This window comes from Ammospiza nelsoni, chromosome 4 (assembly GCF_027579445.1).
Source record: "Ammospiza nelsoni isolate bAmmNel1 chromosome 4, bAmmNel1.pri, whole genome shotgun sequence".
Taxonomy (NCBI): Eukaryota; Metazoa; Chordata; class Aves; order Passeriformes; family Passerellidae; genus Ammospiza; species Ammospiza nelsoni.
Window position 1 is genome coordinate 23,505,984 of NC_080636.1, and position 17,616 is coordinate 23,523,599.

Below are 17,616 nucleotides of genomic sequence, written 5' to 3' on the forward strand. Positions count from 1 at the left end.
TTCCCTTTGCTTCCATGCTTTTTGTTCCCTTTGCTTTTGCTTTATTAATCTGCCTTTCTCCTTATCCATGAGGGGTTTTTCCCCACCTTATTTTCTCTCTCCCTCTTCTGCTGAGGAGGAGAATGGTAAGAGTGACTTAGTGGGTACCTGGTGTCCAGTGAGGGTCAACCCACCACACCAACTTAAACTTTTATTGTTGCATCAGGTTACCATCCTCTGGAGAATTCCTGAAGTGTAGAGACTGTGCTCCTGAGAAGTGACAGATGTAATAAGACTGTGTTGGAGGTAATTTGGTCCAGCTCAAGAGACCCAGAGCACTCTAACTGCAGCCTGGGCCTGGTTTATGCTCTAACCTTCCCCCATGACGCTGTTCCCACTTTCCCTGCTGATGTGCTTTGTAGGTGGTGCTCTCAGCCCAGCCAGGCAGGTGGCTTCTCCTTCCCTCTGCATCCCAGTGGACTCACACCTGGAGCTCTCCTGCACATGGCAGAGGGGAGGAGGAGTGCTGCTCAGCAGGCAGAGTGGCTGCAGACACCACCAGGCTCTGTCATCAGTCTGGCTGTACTTGCTGGCATGGTGATATGACCAGCCTGGGGGCAAGGACTTCATCTTGTGCAGCAGCAAAACATCAGCCACTGTTCACTCCCACTGTGCTGCTGCTGTGACAGCTACATTGCTCTTCTGTAACTTATCTTTTCTTTAAAAAACCTACAAACAGAAAAAAAATAGCTGGAACAAGAAGGTAAACGTTAATCAGACCTCTATCAATATTGTCTTAAATCCATGAAATACACAAAGCTTCCCTATAGAGAAGGAGCATGGCACAAATACTGATTTCAGAAATTCCTGACATCAGAAAAGCAATTAACTGAAAAAAGGAAACCTTGTGAGAATGCTGTGGGACCTAAAAATTGCAGGTTTTGCACACAGGTGATGGGGCTTTATCACAGACTGGAGAGAACCAGTGGGCAGATCTGCAGTGCTGTGGCATCTAGTTTTAATGAGATGCTTGTTTAAAGATGAGGCAGCAAAGTGTTATTATAGGTCTGGGCCATGGTCCTGCTGCTGAGGACTGTGACCGAGGCTTGCTCTTGTGGCTTGCACAACAGCAAGCAACCCATGTTTTTTTTCTTTAGCAGGATGTATGAATAAATTGCTCTAGATGGGGGTGAATGCAAGACAGAACAGAAAGATGCTGGGTTTTTTTTCATTCCCTGCTTCACTGTGTTTAGTGGGGGTGCTTAGCTAGGACACTCTGTATTGGTATTGACTTCCCAATTCCTTTTATTTAATGACTGTAGCTGTTTTTCCTTTCAAAATTAAGCATCTCTTGACAAGTTTAGAGATGGCATTTGTAGAAGCAGAGCATTGTGCTGGAGTAGCTGCTTTGGTTAAGTTCTGGATCCTGCTGAGGATCTTCATGCCCTGGTAGCAGGATCAGCACTTTGGAATTATCCCAAAAGTATGGCAGGCTTTCCTACAGCTCTGTAGTTCTCAGTGTTGACCCTTCAGGTGCACCCAGGCATTACTGATGAATAAACAAACACAGGCAATTTTTATTAAAGAGATGAAGATTTCTCTTAAAAGAGATTAAATCTGTAGGGAAAGGGAATAGGGACTTCATTTAGTCCAGGAAGAGCTGTGGTGGGGAGCGGTGTCAAACAAAGCAGAACTTTGTAAGAATTTTCTGGCTTTTTACCTGGTATGTGAGCTTCCCCTCTTTTTATTGCTCCTGTGGCTCATGCTGTCTCACTCTAAGTAAGATCTCTCCAAAGAGCAGCTTTATCTATACCAGGTAATTCACCTAATTGCATGCTATTGAAAGAAAAGGGTTTTACTCTTGTAGGGAGCTAGAAGTTCCAAGGTTCATGGCAAAACTGAGAGAAAAAGTATCTTATCAAGGAGCTATACAATCCCTTGTAGTTTGCTTTTGTTCTCTTAAATACTGTCCAGCAGCTCTGGATCCCATGTGGAATAAGTTTACTTTTATGACCTCAGTATACAACAAGTGGTGTTTTGCATACCTCTTCTGACACCAATACTAATTCCTTTTGCTGCTCTTGGTGGATGTTGCACAGCCTAACTTCTGTCTTGCCTTCTTTGCTTTCAACCTTGCCGACTTAAATGCTAGAGGTTTATTACATGCTCTCTGTCTGAGTTAATTTTTTTGGCCTCTGAATCTACTAATTGCCATTTGTAAATTTTCCTGGTGGTAAAGGTCACAGAGATAAAGACTGGCCTCCATAGCTCAACCTCTTGGCACATCTCAGGTTATGAAAGGCGGTGTTGAAGTCTGCTGATTAAATTAATTACTCTTCTGAAATTTCATCATAAAGAAAAACTCTTTTGCCTTTGTAGTTCACTTCCATAAAATTTTTGCATCATATCTCAGAGCTGGGTTAGGAACCTCTTATTTTACTGGAGCACAATCAGATGGTAGAAAGAGTTTATGTTGGTCAAACATAAACCTGATCCTGAACTGGGTGTTGCATAGATGCCTTCCTCTGCTTCATAAGACTGGAAGGCATGCTGCTGATTTTGCTTTCCCTCTAAACTTTCTGCCTTTGCTAGGGACATCTCTGAGCTGGAAAAGCCTGAGAATAAAGCTGGAAAAAAGCCTGAGAATAAAACAAGAGTGTTTTGGTCTCTAAAGGCACATAAACTAGCACTCAACATTCACTCTATCCCCTGCAGAAAACTCACCCATGAAAGTGTGTGCTTCTGAGCATAAGATGCACTTTCCAAAGTTATGCTTGAGTGCCAAGAGGGGATCTGGTGCCCTAAATTAACCTATTCCTATTTGAGGGAACCAAGAGCAGTGTAGTACCAGGATGTTGTCATAGAAAGCTGGTCTCTGGCTATTCCTTACATCCAGCACTCCTGGTTAGTCCTTGCTCCCTTCACTGGAATGCCCTCTCCTGCTGCTCCTGACAGCCAGAGTCCAGCAGGGTGGGGACAGCTGAGTTAATACCAGGTCATGCAGAATAGCCCTTGATGTGAGCTGCTGGGGAGGGTGTGTAAAAGCAAATGCCCCTGTCCCTTCTGCAGGCTGTCCCCTCCTGCCTTCCTTTGCTGGGGTGGTTCTTACTGTGCTTATTCACTGGGTACAGCATTGCAAAGCTGGCGTTGCAGCTCTTTGGAGCTGTTGGAGTATAGCTGATTGTGATGTGCTGACACTTTCTGAAGCTTAGCAAGCTCCCCAGAGCCACTGCAGCAGAGAAGGCCACTACCTGCAGAGGTAATCAACCCAGGGACTTCTCAAATACCTCCTTGCTGCACTCTGGTGTCCCTATGGACCAGCATTGCAGCATTGCCCTTCCTACCAAGATCACCTCCAAGGCAATTGCAGCAAAGCCATTGTGGTACCTCTGAAATATAGATTATAATTTTTAAAATAAGCAATATAGTACACATGTGGCTATATAAATCACAAGGCAAAATATAATAATTGCATTTATAGAATTATAGAACGGTTTGGGTTGGAAAGGATCATCTACTTCTGAGCCCCTGCCACAGGTAGAGGTACCTCCCACTAGACCAAGCTGCTCAAGTCCCTATCCAGCCGGGCCTTGAACATTTCCAGGGATGGGTCATTCACAATTTCTCTGGGCAACTTGTTTCTGTGCCTCACCACCCTCATAGGGAAGAATTTCTTCCTAACACCTAATTTAAATTAACCCTTTCTCAGTCCAAAGCCATTTCCCCCTTTCCAGTCACTACAAGCCCTTGTGCAAAGTCCCTCTACAGCTCTCTTGCTCCTCCAGCTCCCAGTGCTGGACCTCAGCTCAGGCAGAGGGGCTGGGGCCAGAGTGCTGCAGCTGCCTGACCACCCCTGGCTGCTCTTCTCCATGCAAGTCCAAGCCTTTGGGGGTTTTGCAGAGCATTTGGAGAAGAAACATACCCTATAACATCTGTGTCCTCTTGTACTGGGGAAAAGCTGACTTCAGCTGTTTATAGGGTCTTTGCTGGATTATGTTTTTGCACAGAATTTATGAATACAATAATTAAATGTACTTTTGAAGCAGCTTTTCTGGCTCTTCACTGTAGTGAAAGTAAGGGCAGTTTTAGGAAAAAAAGGCCCTCCAATCAAGATCTAAAGGCAACATCCAAAAATATTCTTAAGATGCAATTGCCTTCTCTTTCCAGAACATCCAAACCTCATGTCGCCTCCTTTTTTACTTAGTCACTGCACTTCATTTTTCCAAAGCCCAACTTCACAGTTCCTCTGCTCTATCATTTCCCAGCTTGGAAATCATTTGCAGCATTTCCTTGATCTTGGATACGTGAGATTCCCAGTTGGAGCCAGACTTTGTTGGTCCTTGTGCACTGGACATAGTTGATACATTAGCAGTACTCTGCCCAGTCTGTCCATGACATCTGCTGCATTTCTGCCAGATGTCAGGCTATCTCCCTCACCAGAAGAGTGTTTGGGCATGATCTGAACAGCCTGAGCACCTATGGCAGCCCCTGGCACTGAAGTTGCCACCTGCCTGCCAACACAAATTGCTTTCTGCAATATTGGGGCTGTTGTAAGCTTTATTTGCTCTTGTGGACTGTCTGCTCTTTCTCAATTTGAATTGCCTTGTGGAAAGTAGCTCTTTCATCCATAACTCCTTCCTTAAAATCAGTGATAGCAAATACCAACATGTTCAGAAATGCTCAAGATGAGATTTTCAAGGGCACATTCCTCTAAACCAAGTTTAGTGCCTCAAAAGCCAAGACAGAATGAGGGCTAAATCTTCAGAACTGCAGAGGAAATGCTGCGGGATGGGTAAGCATGTCAGAGTAACTACCACAGTCTCCAAAGGTGAATGTCCCTTCCCACCTTCCCAAAATGAAACATTATTCTCCTTCTATGTTTCAGGCCCAGGAAAGTCATGTATAGTTTAAATGGAAGTAATGACAGAAGGTAGAGGGAGTGTACTAAGTACCTATGCAAAATGAAAAGGAACAATGTCTGGTTGAGCTTCCATCTGTTTTATTTGAGAGGGAGAGTACTTATGTGTTGACAGTTGCTAAATAAACAGAAAACACATTCATCTGCAGAAATCCCCCGAGCTGGAACTGCCTGGAGGTAGAAGGGATGCTGGGGAACTGTAGATAAAATTGTTCTGTTCCTTCTCTTCTCTGGTTATTGACTTCTGACAGTGGTGGACACTAAATCTTGGGATAAATGGATCCTGCATCAGACTCAGCACAAATGCCCATAAATTCTAACTGTGCAGCTGCTAAAGAGATGGAAATACCTTCCTGGGGAGTTAATATATTTCCTCCTGTGTTGTAAAAGGTGTGGAAGCAAATCCATCACTCCTGCTTCTTCTCCCCTATTCATCTTGGGCTATTCTGAAAAACAATCTTCTCTCTTAGCATTCCTTTCAGTAGCAAGCAAGTTGAGTAAATTCAAACTGCTTTGCAGTTTGGGCTCAGCAAATGTAGAAGTAGGAGTTCAAGGCAGTCACAGTTGTCTCTGTTCTGGCAGAGACCCCCCATAGTACGCTGGACCAGAACAGCCATTGCATGAGGCTCCTTATAATGGCAATGTCCAACCAAAAATCAGAATTTCACACGAGCAGTTGCTTTGGCAACAGCCTGTTAGCAAGCTGTCATCTAGCAAGCTGCCAGGGGAGCTCTTCACCGAGTGGGGAGGTGTTGGCAGCTCGAGCCCATGGGAGCAGAAGTGATGGGTCAGGGCTGCAGCGCGGGGGCCGGTGCTGCGGCTGTCCAGTGCAGCACTGCTCACTCAATGTGTCTGTCCTGATTGGGATGCAGCTCAAGTGGATGCCTCTGAACAGCTTTTTGGCAGAAATTTCACAATGATTTGCCCAGCTTTGTCATTTGTATCATAGTTCCTGTATCAGCTTATCCTTGTTATTGAGACTTTCATGTCAATTTAAATATATCTATTTCTAGCTTTCATCAGTTTGAGCCTCTTATGCCATCTGCTAGATGTCCAAAAGTTGCTTTCTTACTAGAAAATTGTGATCTGCTATATTTACTCTTCAATCAGATATTAGCTCATTTGGACTCATTTTTTTGTCTTTGATCAATAGATCCTATAAGGGTCATCAAAAGCTTTTGTTCCTTCTGATCAAAGTGAAAAAGTAAAATGTAGAGAATCACCTCCATTTTCCTTAGCATTCCTCTGCTTTTTGAGAAGAAGAGCCTTATTCCTTGTCTATTTTCTCTCTTCTACGCCTTCTTAAGGTTCATCACTATTATATCTTATATTTTGGGTTGCCATTATCTTCTTGGATCAAGCAAAGCCCTAATTACATTGAATTTCTATATTAAAAACACTGGGTAGCAGCTCCTTAGCCGGCTCTGCCATTTCTGGAGTGAAATTGCTTCATAAAGCTGCCCTTTGTTTTCATTGTTGACCTCTTGCAGGTTTTTCCACTCTGCCCTCACTTTTTTGCTTCCCCTTTCTGATTTCATTAAAAGAGCAGCTTTCATCTTTTGTTTTGGGAGGTGTGTGTTTCCATGGGCACTCTTGTGCTGGCTCTTTTGTGCTGCTTTCCCATCAAACTCAACAACAGCAGAAAACTTACAGGGGACAAGACCTGAGACCTCTAAGCCCTGTCCAACCCTGTGACATTGTCCTGCTCATTACACCGAGGTTGTAATGTCAGACTGCAAGGAAAAGCATTCTGGAAGAGCACATAGACAGAATTTTGTCGGATGATGACTATACTTCCACCCCCTCTACTCATTTTGGGGCTTATTGTTTGGCCAATTAAGAAATAGCCAGGTAACAACTAATTTTAAAAAAAAGGACTCTACTGGTAAGACTGGAATTGACAATGGGAAACCAGAAAAACTCTAAGAAAGCCTGTCAAGATTAATTTATAATAATGATTTTAAATTTATAAATTTATAACAATGCTTTTAAATTTAGAATTGAGGTATCAGAAAGCTGTTCTGAAACATCTTTTCGGCAGGCATGTTCTCTTTTTTCCCCAGCATAACATATGGTGCTAGGATGTCTTAGTAATCTCTTCTTAAAGACTTGTCATGAAATACACAAAGTCATCGAGTTATGTGTATATAAGACTGTTACATGTGATCCCTTATCTTATACAATCTGTTCCAGGGTGTTCCTAAGTTCTGCCAAAGTCAAATCCTGAAATGCTTCTTGGTAGGAATTTTCCATGGTTGTGGTAAGATGAGAAGCATGTAGCTGTGCGCAGGTGCAGTCTGATATGCCAGTCAAACCAGACCCACAGAGGAGGCCAGCTCATCCTTTGCTTTTCATTAATATTTTTGTCTGTTCCCTATTACAGGCCATGTAGTCTCTGTGGATCACAGCAGCCAGGCCAGGTCTCTCCACAGCTTTCCCTGTCTGCACACATGAAAATCCAACCTCTCGGAGGTGAGCGGTGGTCGCGGCGTGTGTGAGCGCCGCCATCGCTCGGATGCTGACACCATGGCAGGAGCAAGGGGAGCAGCAGCCTCTGGGCAGCGCCCACGTGTGAAAAGTTATTGGTGCTCAATCCTTCTCACTTGTGGCTGCTGCTGCTGCTGTGGCCCCTCCTAAGCCCTGGGGAGATGTGTAATGCCATTGTGCAAGCAGCGGGCGAGACAGCAGAAGAGATGAGAGAATTCTGGTGGAGTAAGTTGTCGGGGAATGGGGGCTGTGTTGGGCCCAAGAATTATCCTAGCAATAAACCTACTCACAAGAATAAATGGGAGCAGGAGAGCTGCCAGTTCATAAAAAAGGCTCGTAGCAGAAAATATTGGGCTGAGCACCAGAAGCAGCCTGACAGGCAGAGTCACAGTGCATTGCGGCGTTGCCCAATTTTATGTACAAGATGTTTTCTGTGCCAAAGGTGGGGCTTTCACACTGCTCTGCTGTGCCATGCTTACCTGCCAGGGCATTGCTTGGTGTGCTGCTGCTGCTGCTGTGCCCTCAGCATTGCCCTGTGGATGCAGGCAGGCTGAGACGGGAGCAGATGCTGGGCTGATCCTGCAGAACCCCCTTGGGCTGCACAGCTCAGCCCTCTGCCTCCTGCAGTGGCTCCTGTGGGGACATGGCACACGGCATCAGGGAGCTGAGCCTGGTTAAACACAAGCCTTCGCTCCTCCCCTTGGGTCCTGCAGCCGGTGGGAGCTGGGGCAGCCAGGCTGGGGCTGGCAGCAGCCATTCCCCGGGCTGGTCACAGGTACCTGGGCTGTGGGGCTCACCCACCACTGCTCTGGGCTGGTCAAAGCTGAGCCAGCTCCAGTCTGGAAACCTGCATGTCATTCTCTCATAACCCCTGAGATGGAAAGCCCTGCTCAGCCTGTATGGGTGTCCAGCTGGCAGGTCACAGGAGGTTGCAGCAGTGCCTTTGCAAAGGTACATTTCATCTTTAGCTGTTGTCACACTTGGGCCAACATTTCTATGGATTGAGCGGACTTCAACAAAAAGCTGTTTAAATAATATGATGAGACTAAGGTTGTCCTAAAGAAGATGTTGGCATGTGTTAGCATGTGAGAGTGAAGCCAAACAAAAACCACCAAAAGTGAAAAGCCACAGTTCTCAGAAATCACACCACCCTAGGAGCTGAAGAAGACAATCTCCAGTGCCCAGCACTCTGACAGCTGCAATTGCACCCCTCAGTCATTTGAGGTCTGTTCTTTGTGCTAACAGGAAAATCAGAGCACACCCTCTGGACTGCACCAGGGCAAGCCATGGGCACAGTCTGCAGAGTTTCTTCAACATCTTCTGTCCCCATTAAGCTTTCCCCAGCCTGCGTCCTCATCTCAGCTGACAATGCTGACTAAACATTGCCTTGCCAAGGACTCATAACCTCACCTACTGTGTGTCTCAGGCCAAGACTGCCCTGGTCCCTTCATGCTGGTCCCTGGTGATGCTCCATTAGGAAGGAGTTGCTGAGCATACCCTGGCATCTCCACACATTCTTGGAGCATGCTCCTGATCCAGGGTGGTGGCAGACCTGTGCCTCTGGTTGGTCTGAACTGGATTTCCCTGTCACAGTATAGCAGAGTGTGCAGCTCCCCAAACACCCAGCTGTCATTTCAACAGTTCATGATATTCTGGAGATGATGCAGAAGTTATAGTAATTGCTGCTGCTCTATCTCAAAACATAATTGGCTTTTGGGAAGTTGTTATTCATACTCTGGGTGCAAAAGGAAATGGTGGGCAATCCTCACCTGTGACGAGCTGACATGTCCCTAAATGCCACAGCCAGGGAGAAATAGTGAAGCTCACTAAGAGTTTTCAAGGTAAGAAAGAGTATTTGGTCACGAACAGATGCCCAGTCCCAGCCTTACCTATGTTAACCAATTCTGTAATATATTTTTTCTCTCTTGTGGGCAAATAATTTATAGTAATTTAACAACAACCTCATGAAATTCACTTCCTTCTGTTGAAAAAAAAAAAAAGACAAGAAAAATAGGATTAAATATCTCAGTTTATCTTTCCACGTAGGTCACATGGCCAAAGTTGATTGTAAAATGTTGAAATACTAGTTTGAGGTGTAGCCAGTGCCAAGTGTTGTACATTTCCGTGTTCTCCCTCCCCTCCTATCACTCACAAAGATGTCACAGAAAGACAAGGAAGTTCATTTTCTCAGGAGGCAGATTTTTTTTTTTAGTGTAAATTTAAAATATAATTTATTGTCCTTAAATCTAATCCTTTTAGACCTTGTTGTTGTCCTAGTCCCAAATCCAAAAGGAGCAGACTGAAAAAAACTCATAGAAGCCAAAGTGTGTAATGAAGTCACTGCATCTAAGAGTGTCTCAAAGCCCCAATGAGCTGCAAGGAGTGGGCCCAGAAATGTGAAGTGAGACCCTCATGTAGCCTTTTGTGGAAAGAGCAGTGCAGGTCCCTGTGTTTTTGGGGTGTCTACAGACCCAGGCAGGGGCTCAGGCAAAGGCGAGCTGGCTGAACCTGGTGAACACCTGCCTGGCAGAACGCTGAGGAGATTGGGGGTTTGAATCAGCATTTGGGAATTTGGCTCCTAAGGGTCATGGGTGTGGAGGAGTTTGGGACTCAGAGACAGTACAGTGCCATACAAAACTTGATTTTTCTTCCCAGCTACAAATTACAGCAGACTTCTATGACTTGTTTTTCCATGAGCAGCAGTTTATGTGTGCTATGGTGGAAGCAGCTTTGGTGCTTCAGTGCTCTGCCAAGCTCTCCTTAGCTGTCCCATTGCTGCCTGGATGCCTGCATTGCAGCTGCTGACTAGCATTGTGTCCCTCCGTGTCCTGCACAAAGGCTGATGAGCCAAGGGTCCATCTACTGGAGTGAAGCCAAGCTTTAAGGGAATTCTTGGCTTATCCACATGGCCAGAAAGCCTCCTGCAAGGGACAGCACCTGAAATGTCAAAGGCTCAAGGAGTTAAGGATGCCCTATGCACAGCCAACGCATGCATAACAACTTTAATAAGTAATCCCTTGTCATTACATGCCCTTTGCAGTGACTGTAAGACACCTTGGTCCATAACCTATGGATTTGTTACAGGAGTGAGAATTGCTTATTGTAGTTATTGCTTCAAAGATTTGGAACAAAGGACCTGCTTTAAGGGTAGGCTGTTTTGCCTCTGACTGACTTAAGTGCATTTTTCTCTCTGCTGGTTAGCTTGAGGTCACTAGGTCACTTCTGTGGGTTGTGTAGGCTGTTTGCAGGGGTTTATTTTATGCTTCATGAAGATCTTTGGGCTTACCTGTGGCTTCCTGCTTCCCACCAGTGCACAGATTGCAGGCAGTGGCTGAGCCAATGATGAGCTTCTGTGACATTGCAAAAACATGCAAGGATGGGCTCAAAGTGCAACCTGGCTGGCAGAAATTATGTGTGTGTGTTTGGAAAGAGGTGAAAAAAAAAAGAACACAAGCATATTTTTCTTCACAGTAGAAGTATGATGGTGTCAGCCAAAACATGAAAAGTGACCCAGCTTCCTCCAGGGCAGTCACCACCCCACAAACCAGCTCTGTGCAGAAGCACAGGAACAGTCAGGGTGAGCACCAGGTTAGTGATGGTGTGTCTCCAGATGCCCTGGGGAAAGGTGGCTGTGGGGAGCCCTGGTCAGAGGAGGTGAAGCCCCAGGGCCCACTATGGAGCAGAGTTTTAACTTTCACAAACTGTTAGGTGGAGATGTCTGACAACTGACACAGCCTAGACAAAGACATCTGACACTATGTTGGGAAGCCACAGGCATGTGGTACCTGTGGGACAAAGCTGAGCATGCCTGAGCATTTTTCCCTGTAAAATTTTTTGGTGCAGGCAGTCCTTGACTGGTCATCTCCCACATGCAGGATTTACAGTTTTGCCTGAATCAGGACTGTGAGACCGAACTTCTGTCTTCTTTGATTAGCAACCAAGTGCACTCCAGTTCTTGTCTTCTGGCTGGAGGAAAAAAAAAAAAAATCTGATCTAATTCATCAGCTTGACAGAAAATGTTTCATGTGGAAGTACTCCTACAGTTCCAAATTTCTGAAACTTACCGTTTTCTCTTTCCTCTTTGAACAATCATAATTGCATGGCACAGTCTGTCTTTGTGCCAAAAGGGAGGGACTTGGTGCCACAAAACTACTTTTTTTTTTTTACTCCCTAGCTTGCAGCTTCTCCCTGCAACACCATCCTGACCATTTTGCTGCCAGGCAGGACTTGGCTCTAAAACTCAGTCAAGTGTGATTCAGCATTTAATTGACACACTGGAGCATAAAACCTGAATATTACTGGCTTTTAGATGCACAGCAGAGGTATTTTCTCTTGTTACAATGTAGGTCCTCGGTTTATTTATTTTACAGGTCAGCATGATGGGCCAGTTTTGTGGCTGATTGGCATCCAGGGAGCAGAGAGTCCTGTAAGTGCTCAGGACTCATTCAGACCAGAAGGGTTAGGGTTGTAACCCCAGCCACAGAGAAGGAGATGAAGTACTGCATCTACCTTTTGGTATGTATGAAAAATGCATTTTACATGTACTCTGAGTGTTTTTATAGATGAGATGTTGCCGTATCAGAGTGACGCACTTGGATTTCTTCTAAATCTGCTCGTGTAATAGTTGTGTCACAGTTGTGCTACTGGATGGTGTTTCCTGAAGAAAGCCAAAGCTGGTTTTTAGCATGGTTTTTAGGATGATACCAGCCAGGGAAGAGCATATCTGTTCTTCAAGACCATGAAGAAAGACATTCAAAAAGGGAATGGGATCACCTTGATCCTAGCATTCTGAGTTGTCACAGTGCCCAAGGCCTCAGCAGAGCTCCTGACATTCCCAAGGCAGCAAGGTCATCCTGAAAGCACAATTGCATTTCTCTGGCATTGTTTATGTTAATATCCTGAGAATGACTTGCATATTTCAACCTTACGACGAGTTAATAATTAATTAAGATCTTACAAAACTGAAGACAGAAACCAGCAGTCTAAAAAAATAAAGAAATAATCTTGTAAAGTGTATGTTTAGAAAAAGTTGTGTAGATTAATTTTCTTGGGTAGTTTGGGTAAAGGGAAAAAGGAAAGAGCAGAAACATTTCAGTGTGGCAGAGTTCATCTCATTTGGAAAATATTGCTTTTTGTGAAGGTCATGCCTCATGTTTAAACTATAAAGGACCGGGGTTTGCTGGTGGTTTCTTTCTCATCCAAGTGAATTATTGAATCATTGAGGCTGGAAAATACCTTTGAAATCATCAAGTCCTGCTAACCTAGCACTGCTATGATCACTAATAAACCATGTCCCCAGGTGCCACATCCATATACTGTTAACACTTCCAGGGAATGGTGATTCCGCCACTTCCTTGGGCAGCCTTTCCAATGCTTAACCACCCTTTCAGTGAAGAAGTTTTTCCTAATGTCCAATCTAAATCTCACCTGGCACATCTTCAGGCCATTTCACCCTGCCCTGTCACTTGTTACTTGGAGGAAGAGAACAACGCCCACCTGGTTACAATCTCCTTTTGGGCAGTTGTAGAGAGTGATCAGGTCTCCCCTGAGCCTCCTTTTCGTCAGGTTAAACATCCCCAGCTCTCTCAGGTGCTCCCCATAAGCCTTGTGCTCCAGACCCTTCCCCAGCTCAGTTGCCCTTCTCTGGACACCCCCCAGCCCTTCAATGAGCTTCCTGTGGTGAGGGGTGCAGAACTGGATGCAGGATTTGAGATGTGTCAGTGTTGGGTACCGGGGGAACAATCACTGCCCTGGTCCTGCTGGCCACGCTGTTGCTGACACAGGTCAGGATGCCATTGGCTCCTTGGCCACCTGGGCACTCACTGGCTCATGGTCAGCTACCTGTGGACCAGCACTCCCAGCTCCTTTTCCTCTGGGCAGCTTTCCAGCCACTCTGCCCCAGCCTGCAGCACTGCCTGGGCTTGCTGTGACCCCAGTGCAGGACCTGGCGGGGGCCTTGTTGAACTTCATAGTGCTGGCCTTGGCCCATGGATTCAGCCTGTGCAGGTCCTTCTGCAGAGCCTTTGGCCCTCCAGCAGATCAACACTCCCACCTGACTTGGTGTCACCTGTGAACTGACTGATGGGCACTCAGTCTCTTTGTTCAGGTCATCAGCAAGGACATTTAACAGGACTGGCCCCAGTACTGAGTCCCGGAGAACACTGCTCTTGGCTGGCTGTCAGCTGGATGTAACTCCATCCATGGGTGTAACTCTGGGCTTGGCCAGTCAGTCAGTTTTTTACCTAGTGAACGGTGTGCTCCCTCATGCCATGGGAAGCCAATTTCTCCAGGAGAATATTGTGAGAGACTGTGTCAAAGGCTTTACTAAAATAAGGTTAGACAACTTCCACAGCCTTTGCCTCACCAACTAAGTGGGTCACTCCTGATATTCCCTTTGGAAGGTTTCTCCTTCCACTCCTTCTTGTAGATAGTTGTCAGATTTGATATCTTCCAGCAACTGGGACCTCTCTGGTTAGCCAGGACTAGTGCCTCAGACTTCTCCACAGACTTGGTATTTGCAGCAAATTTTCTCCAGGTATATTTACACTAAGGAAACAGCCAGGGAGTCTAGAACACTGCAGATGAGGTGCAGCTTAGCTTTCTGTGTGTTTGAAGCATGGAGCATGCTGAAATGAAAAGGATGAACCAATTCCCAGTGCTCCTGCTTGGCAGTGAGGATATACAAGGAAATATAGGAATTTGTGCATGGGGTGGATGGAAAGCACAGAGAGATATTAGCTGCAGCTCCATCCACATCTAGGCACTGACTCTAAACTGCATACAAGAAGAGATTTTGGTTGTTCAGAGGATGCTGGAAGAATGGAGAGATGCCCACTGAGCACGCTGGGAAGGTCACTGTCCTCTGCAGGTGGTGGGACAGAGGAGTCAGTGGGACAGTTCATCTCCCCTCCCTGCAGGAGCCTGCAGGGATGCTGGCTGCAGTGCCCTGCTTCCCTCCTGCCCTAAAACCCTCTTCCCAGCTTGGAGGGGAGCACAGCCTTGCCAGAGTGGGAGGTTGCAATGAAGTAACAGTCTCTGTTTTTAAAGAATGCTTTATTCACTACATCCTAGAAATGTACCATAAATGGAGCAAGAACTAAATAAACTCAGAGGCTTCTGACAATAAAGAGAAGAGAGATACAATAAAATATCTAAAATATCAGCTCTTTTGAGAATAAGGCACACTAGTTTTGTTTTATTTTTAAATATATATACTTTTTTTCTTAGAATAGTTTGTTCTTAACCTAAAGATGTTCACATTTCAAGTTATTAGACTTACCTCCGTAGTAGTGTACATGAAATGTTTTAGAAGTAAATGTCAAGACAGGCACGGGCAGAAGCCTCAGCATGACCTGGCTGCCTGCATGCCTGGGTCTTGCCTCCATCCCTGGGTGCTGCCTGCTGCTACCCAGGCATGGGCAGCACCCACTGCTGGCTGGGGACACCTCACGGTTTTCCCTCATTGGCTCCTTTCTCTTCCTGCCATCTCTGTGAGCAGCAGGCCCCTTGTCCTGTTGGCAGGGAGAGGATCAGTGGGAAGGGAGCCCTCACCCTTCCTCTCTCCTCTGGGGGTCAGCCATGGCGTGGGGCTGGAAGGGCCAGCCGAGCCCAGACCACTGGAGTGCCTGTGCTGGCCCCAGGGCTGTTTGTGCACGGCCCAGGGACCCACGCTGGCATTCAGTGTTGAGCCATGCAAGACCTTAGACTGGAGGAGGTAGTGCTGGACTCTGGCTGGGGGCTTGGCCCTTGGGCTTTGCCCAGATCTCCTCCTCTCTCACCCTGCACAAGGGCAGGACCTTGGGGCTGAGGTCTGGCTGTGCTTTCAGGTGTGCAGGTACAGACAATAAAAGTTTCCTGGGAAGGGGCGTGGAGGAGCAGAGTCCAACCTAATGGGTAACCTCACAGTGCTTTTACTAATGGGTTGGCAGGGTCAAGGGCAGCTCAGATTGTCTGAGCAAGAGCACCTAAAATACAACTGCTCAATTTTGAGGCAAGCAAAAGCAGTGTATTAAAAAGGTCACTTAACTGAGCTCAATATGGTCTGGAAGTGGTTCAGTTGTCAAAATATGGCCAATGTGAAACTCCTTTGGTATGTACTTATACCTCAAAAAGTAAAAGAACATTGTTTACTGACTCCCTGCTTCTCACCTTTTGTCACCGGACTTGTGTTTGTAGAGCTGATGCACTTCATACAAAGGGCAAGATATTTTTTACCATTTTACTCTATTTTACATTCACTGTACTACTAAATAAAAACCTTTAAACAGGCCACAAAACACTGCAAGAATATATTTACTTCTTAATAAAACAAACTTTTTTATAACATTGCAATAAAAGGTTTTTGTTTTGTGGCAAACCACATACCATGTAAATTTGCAACATAAAATGACTTTAAAATGAATATTAAAAGATATTTACAAGCTCAATGTCTTAAAATCATTGGGTCTAATCACTCCCACCCCTGATGTGCATGTACAACTCCAGTTGTGGAGAAGGGGAATTAAGAGTGGAAGGGAGGCTGGGAGGGAGGCTAGCCCTGTTTCACTAATTCCAGTATCACTACCACCCCTAGTACCTTTGGAATTTCTCATGGAGCATGATGGAGCAACGAGTAAGTAATGCTGCACATCCTCTTGGCGAGAGTGTGGCTACTCTTGCTAACAGCAACACAAAGTGTTCTCAGTCACTACAACATATACTTCAAAGAATAAAATGAAGAGCATTGAGAAAAAGCCTTGGCTTTATACTGGATGAAGATCTAAGTCAAGACACCTCGCGTGAAAAGCCAGCTACTCGTTTCTGTACGTGCTGCAACTACAAGTAGCTTCAATAAATAGAAAATCCAGTTGCTAAGGAAAACCTGGAGCCTTTCTTTAGCTGAAAACAAGCCTGCAAATCACACTGTGAAGAGGTATGTGTGAGGAGGCTTTTTTCTTTTCTCTTTCTTCCAAACAGGCAATATTAGTTACTTGTGATTTCAAATGAGAATGAGCAGATTGTATTAATGCCAGCAAAAAATGCAGAGGTCTTGCACATTTTTCAAATTGCACTTTCCAGTATAATTTTTAAATAAGATACTTGTTGTTTTCTTCTTAAAAAAACAAAAAACAAAACAAAACACTAAGGTATGTATTTAAATATTGAATATACTCTTCAAAATATATTGTTAAAACTTTCCCTAGCTGCTCAGGTGTGCTTTTTAATATATAGCTGATATATTATTAAAGGCACTACAAAATAGACATCTCTGGAGTGCAGAAATTACTAAAAAAAAAAACCTTCATACCACAAATATATTGAAAATATAACTGCTAAAAAAAAAAAAAGACCCTATGCAACCCTACTGCAGTGCATATAAATGCATGTCAGTGGTGGGCTGGATGCACCGAGGTCCTTTGGAAATGTATGAATACAGGCATGTTAAATTTTTAAAAATAGCCTAAAAAAGTTAGTGAAAACTTCAAGCATAGAAAATATTTCAAACACGTTTTTCTATGACATTCTTCACTTTCTGCATTGTTTTACCAAGCCCAAATGTTTACTCTTTCGCGGACAGTTCTTTCTTCATAAATAGTAAAGTGTTCCTTCAGTGTGTGTTTCCCCAGCACCCTCCTCCGCCGACAGTGTCAGTACGTGGGGTAGACGTCGTGGATGGGCACCTGGATGGTGGCGGCCGGGAATGCCGGCGGGATGTAGCCGGCGTAGCCCCCGTAGGCGGCGGCGGCGGCGGCCGCGTTCTTCTGTAGCGTGGCTATTGTGGCCGTGGCCGCCGCGGGCGCCGCGAAGGGCACGTAACTTGTCCCGTAAATGCCGGCGGCAGGGATGCGCTGCACGCCGGGAGTCATGGTGTACACCGGCGTGATGGGGCGGCCCTGCAGGGAAAGGGAACAGACCTCGCAAAATGCGCTTTGTTGTGACACCCCACTTCCATGAATGGCAAAGCCCCAGAAGGGAAGGGGGTGATGGAGAGGGTAGGCAGTGCGTGCCCTGTTGATTGAGAGTTTATGCTGCCAGGGGAGGCTGCTCCCCCCTCACGGTTTGGGTCCCCCACAGCGGGGAAAGCAACAGCCCAATGCGCAGATGTCTGACAGGTGAGATGGACTTCAGGGCTCTTGGGCACTGTGACACCCTCAAGAGCCTGTCCTGAATGGAGCAGGGCAAGAGAACAGGCTTTCCCCCCACCCTGGGTATGCACAGCAGGATGCATGGGAAGCGGGATTTCTGTGCTGAGC

General features: G+C 45.7%; 1 protein-coding gene across 3 annotated transcripts in view; it reads right to left on the minus strand.

Annotated features, from left to right (window-relative positions):
• Window positions 1–14,420: 14,420 nt before the first annotated feature.
• Window positions 14,421–17,616, minus strand: part of RBM47 (RNA binding motif protein 47) — a 74,589-nt gene continuing 71,393 nt past the window's right edge. For all 3 annotated transcript variants that reach the window (XM_059470665.1, XM_059470664.1, XM_059470666.1), the window contains exon 5: window positions 14,421–17,256. In XM_059470665.1, coding sequence (XP_059326648.1) covers window positions 17,011–17,256 — 246 coding nt within the window. In that variant the 3' untranslated portion in view covers window positions 14,421–17,010. The remainder of the gene's footprint in view (window positions 17,257–17,616) is intronic.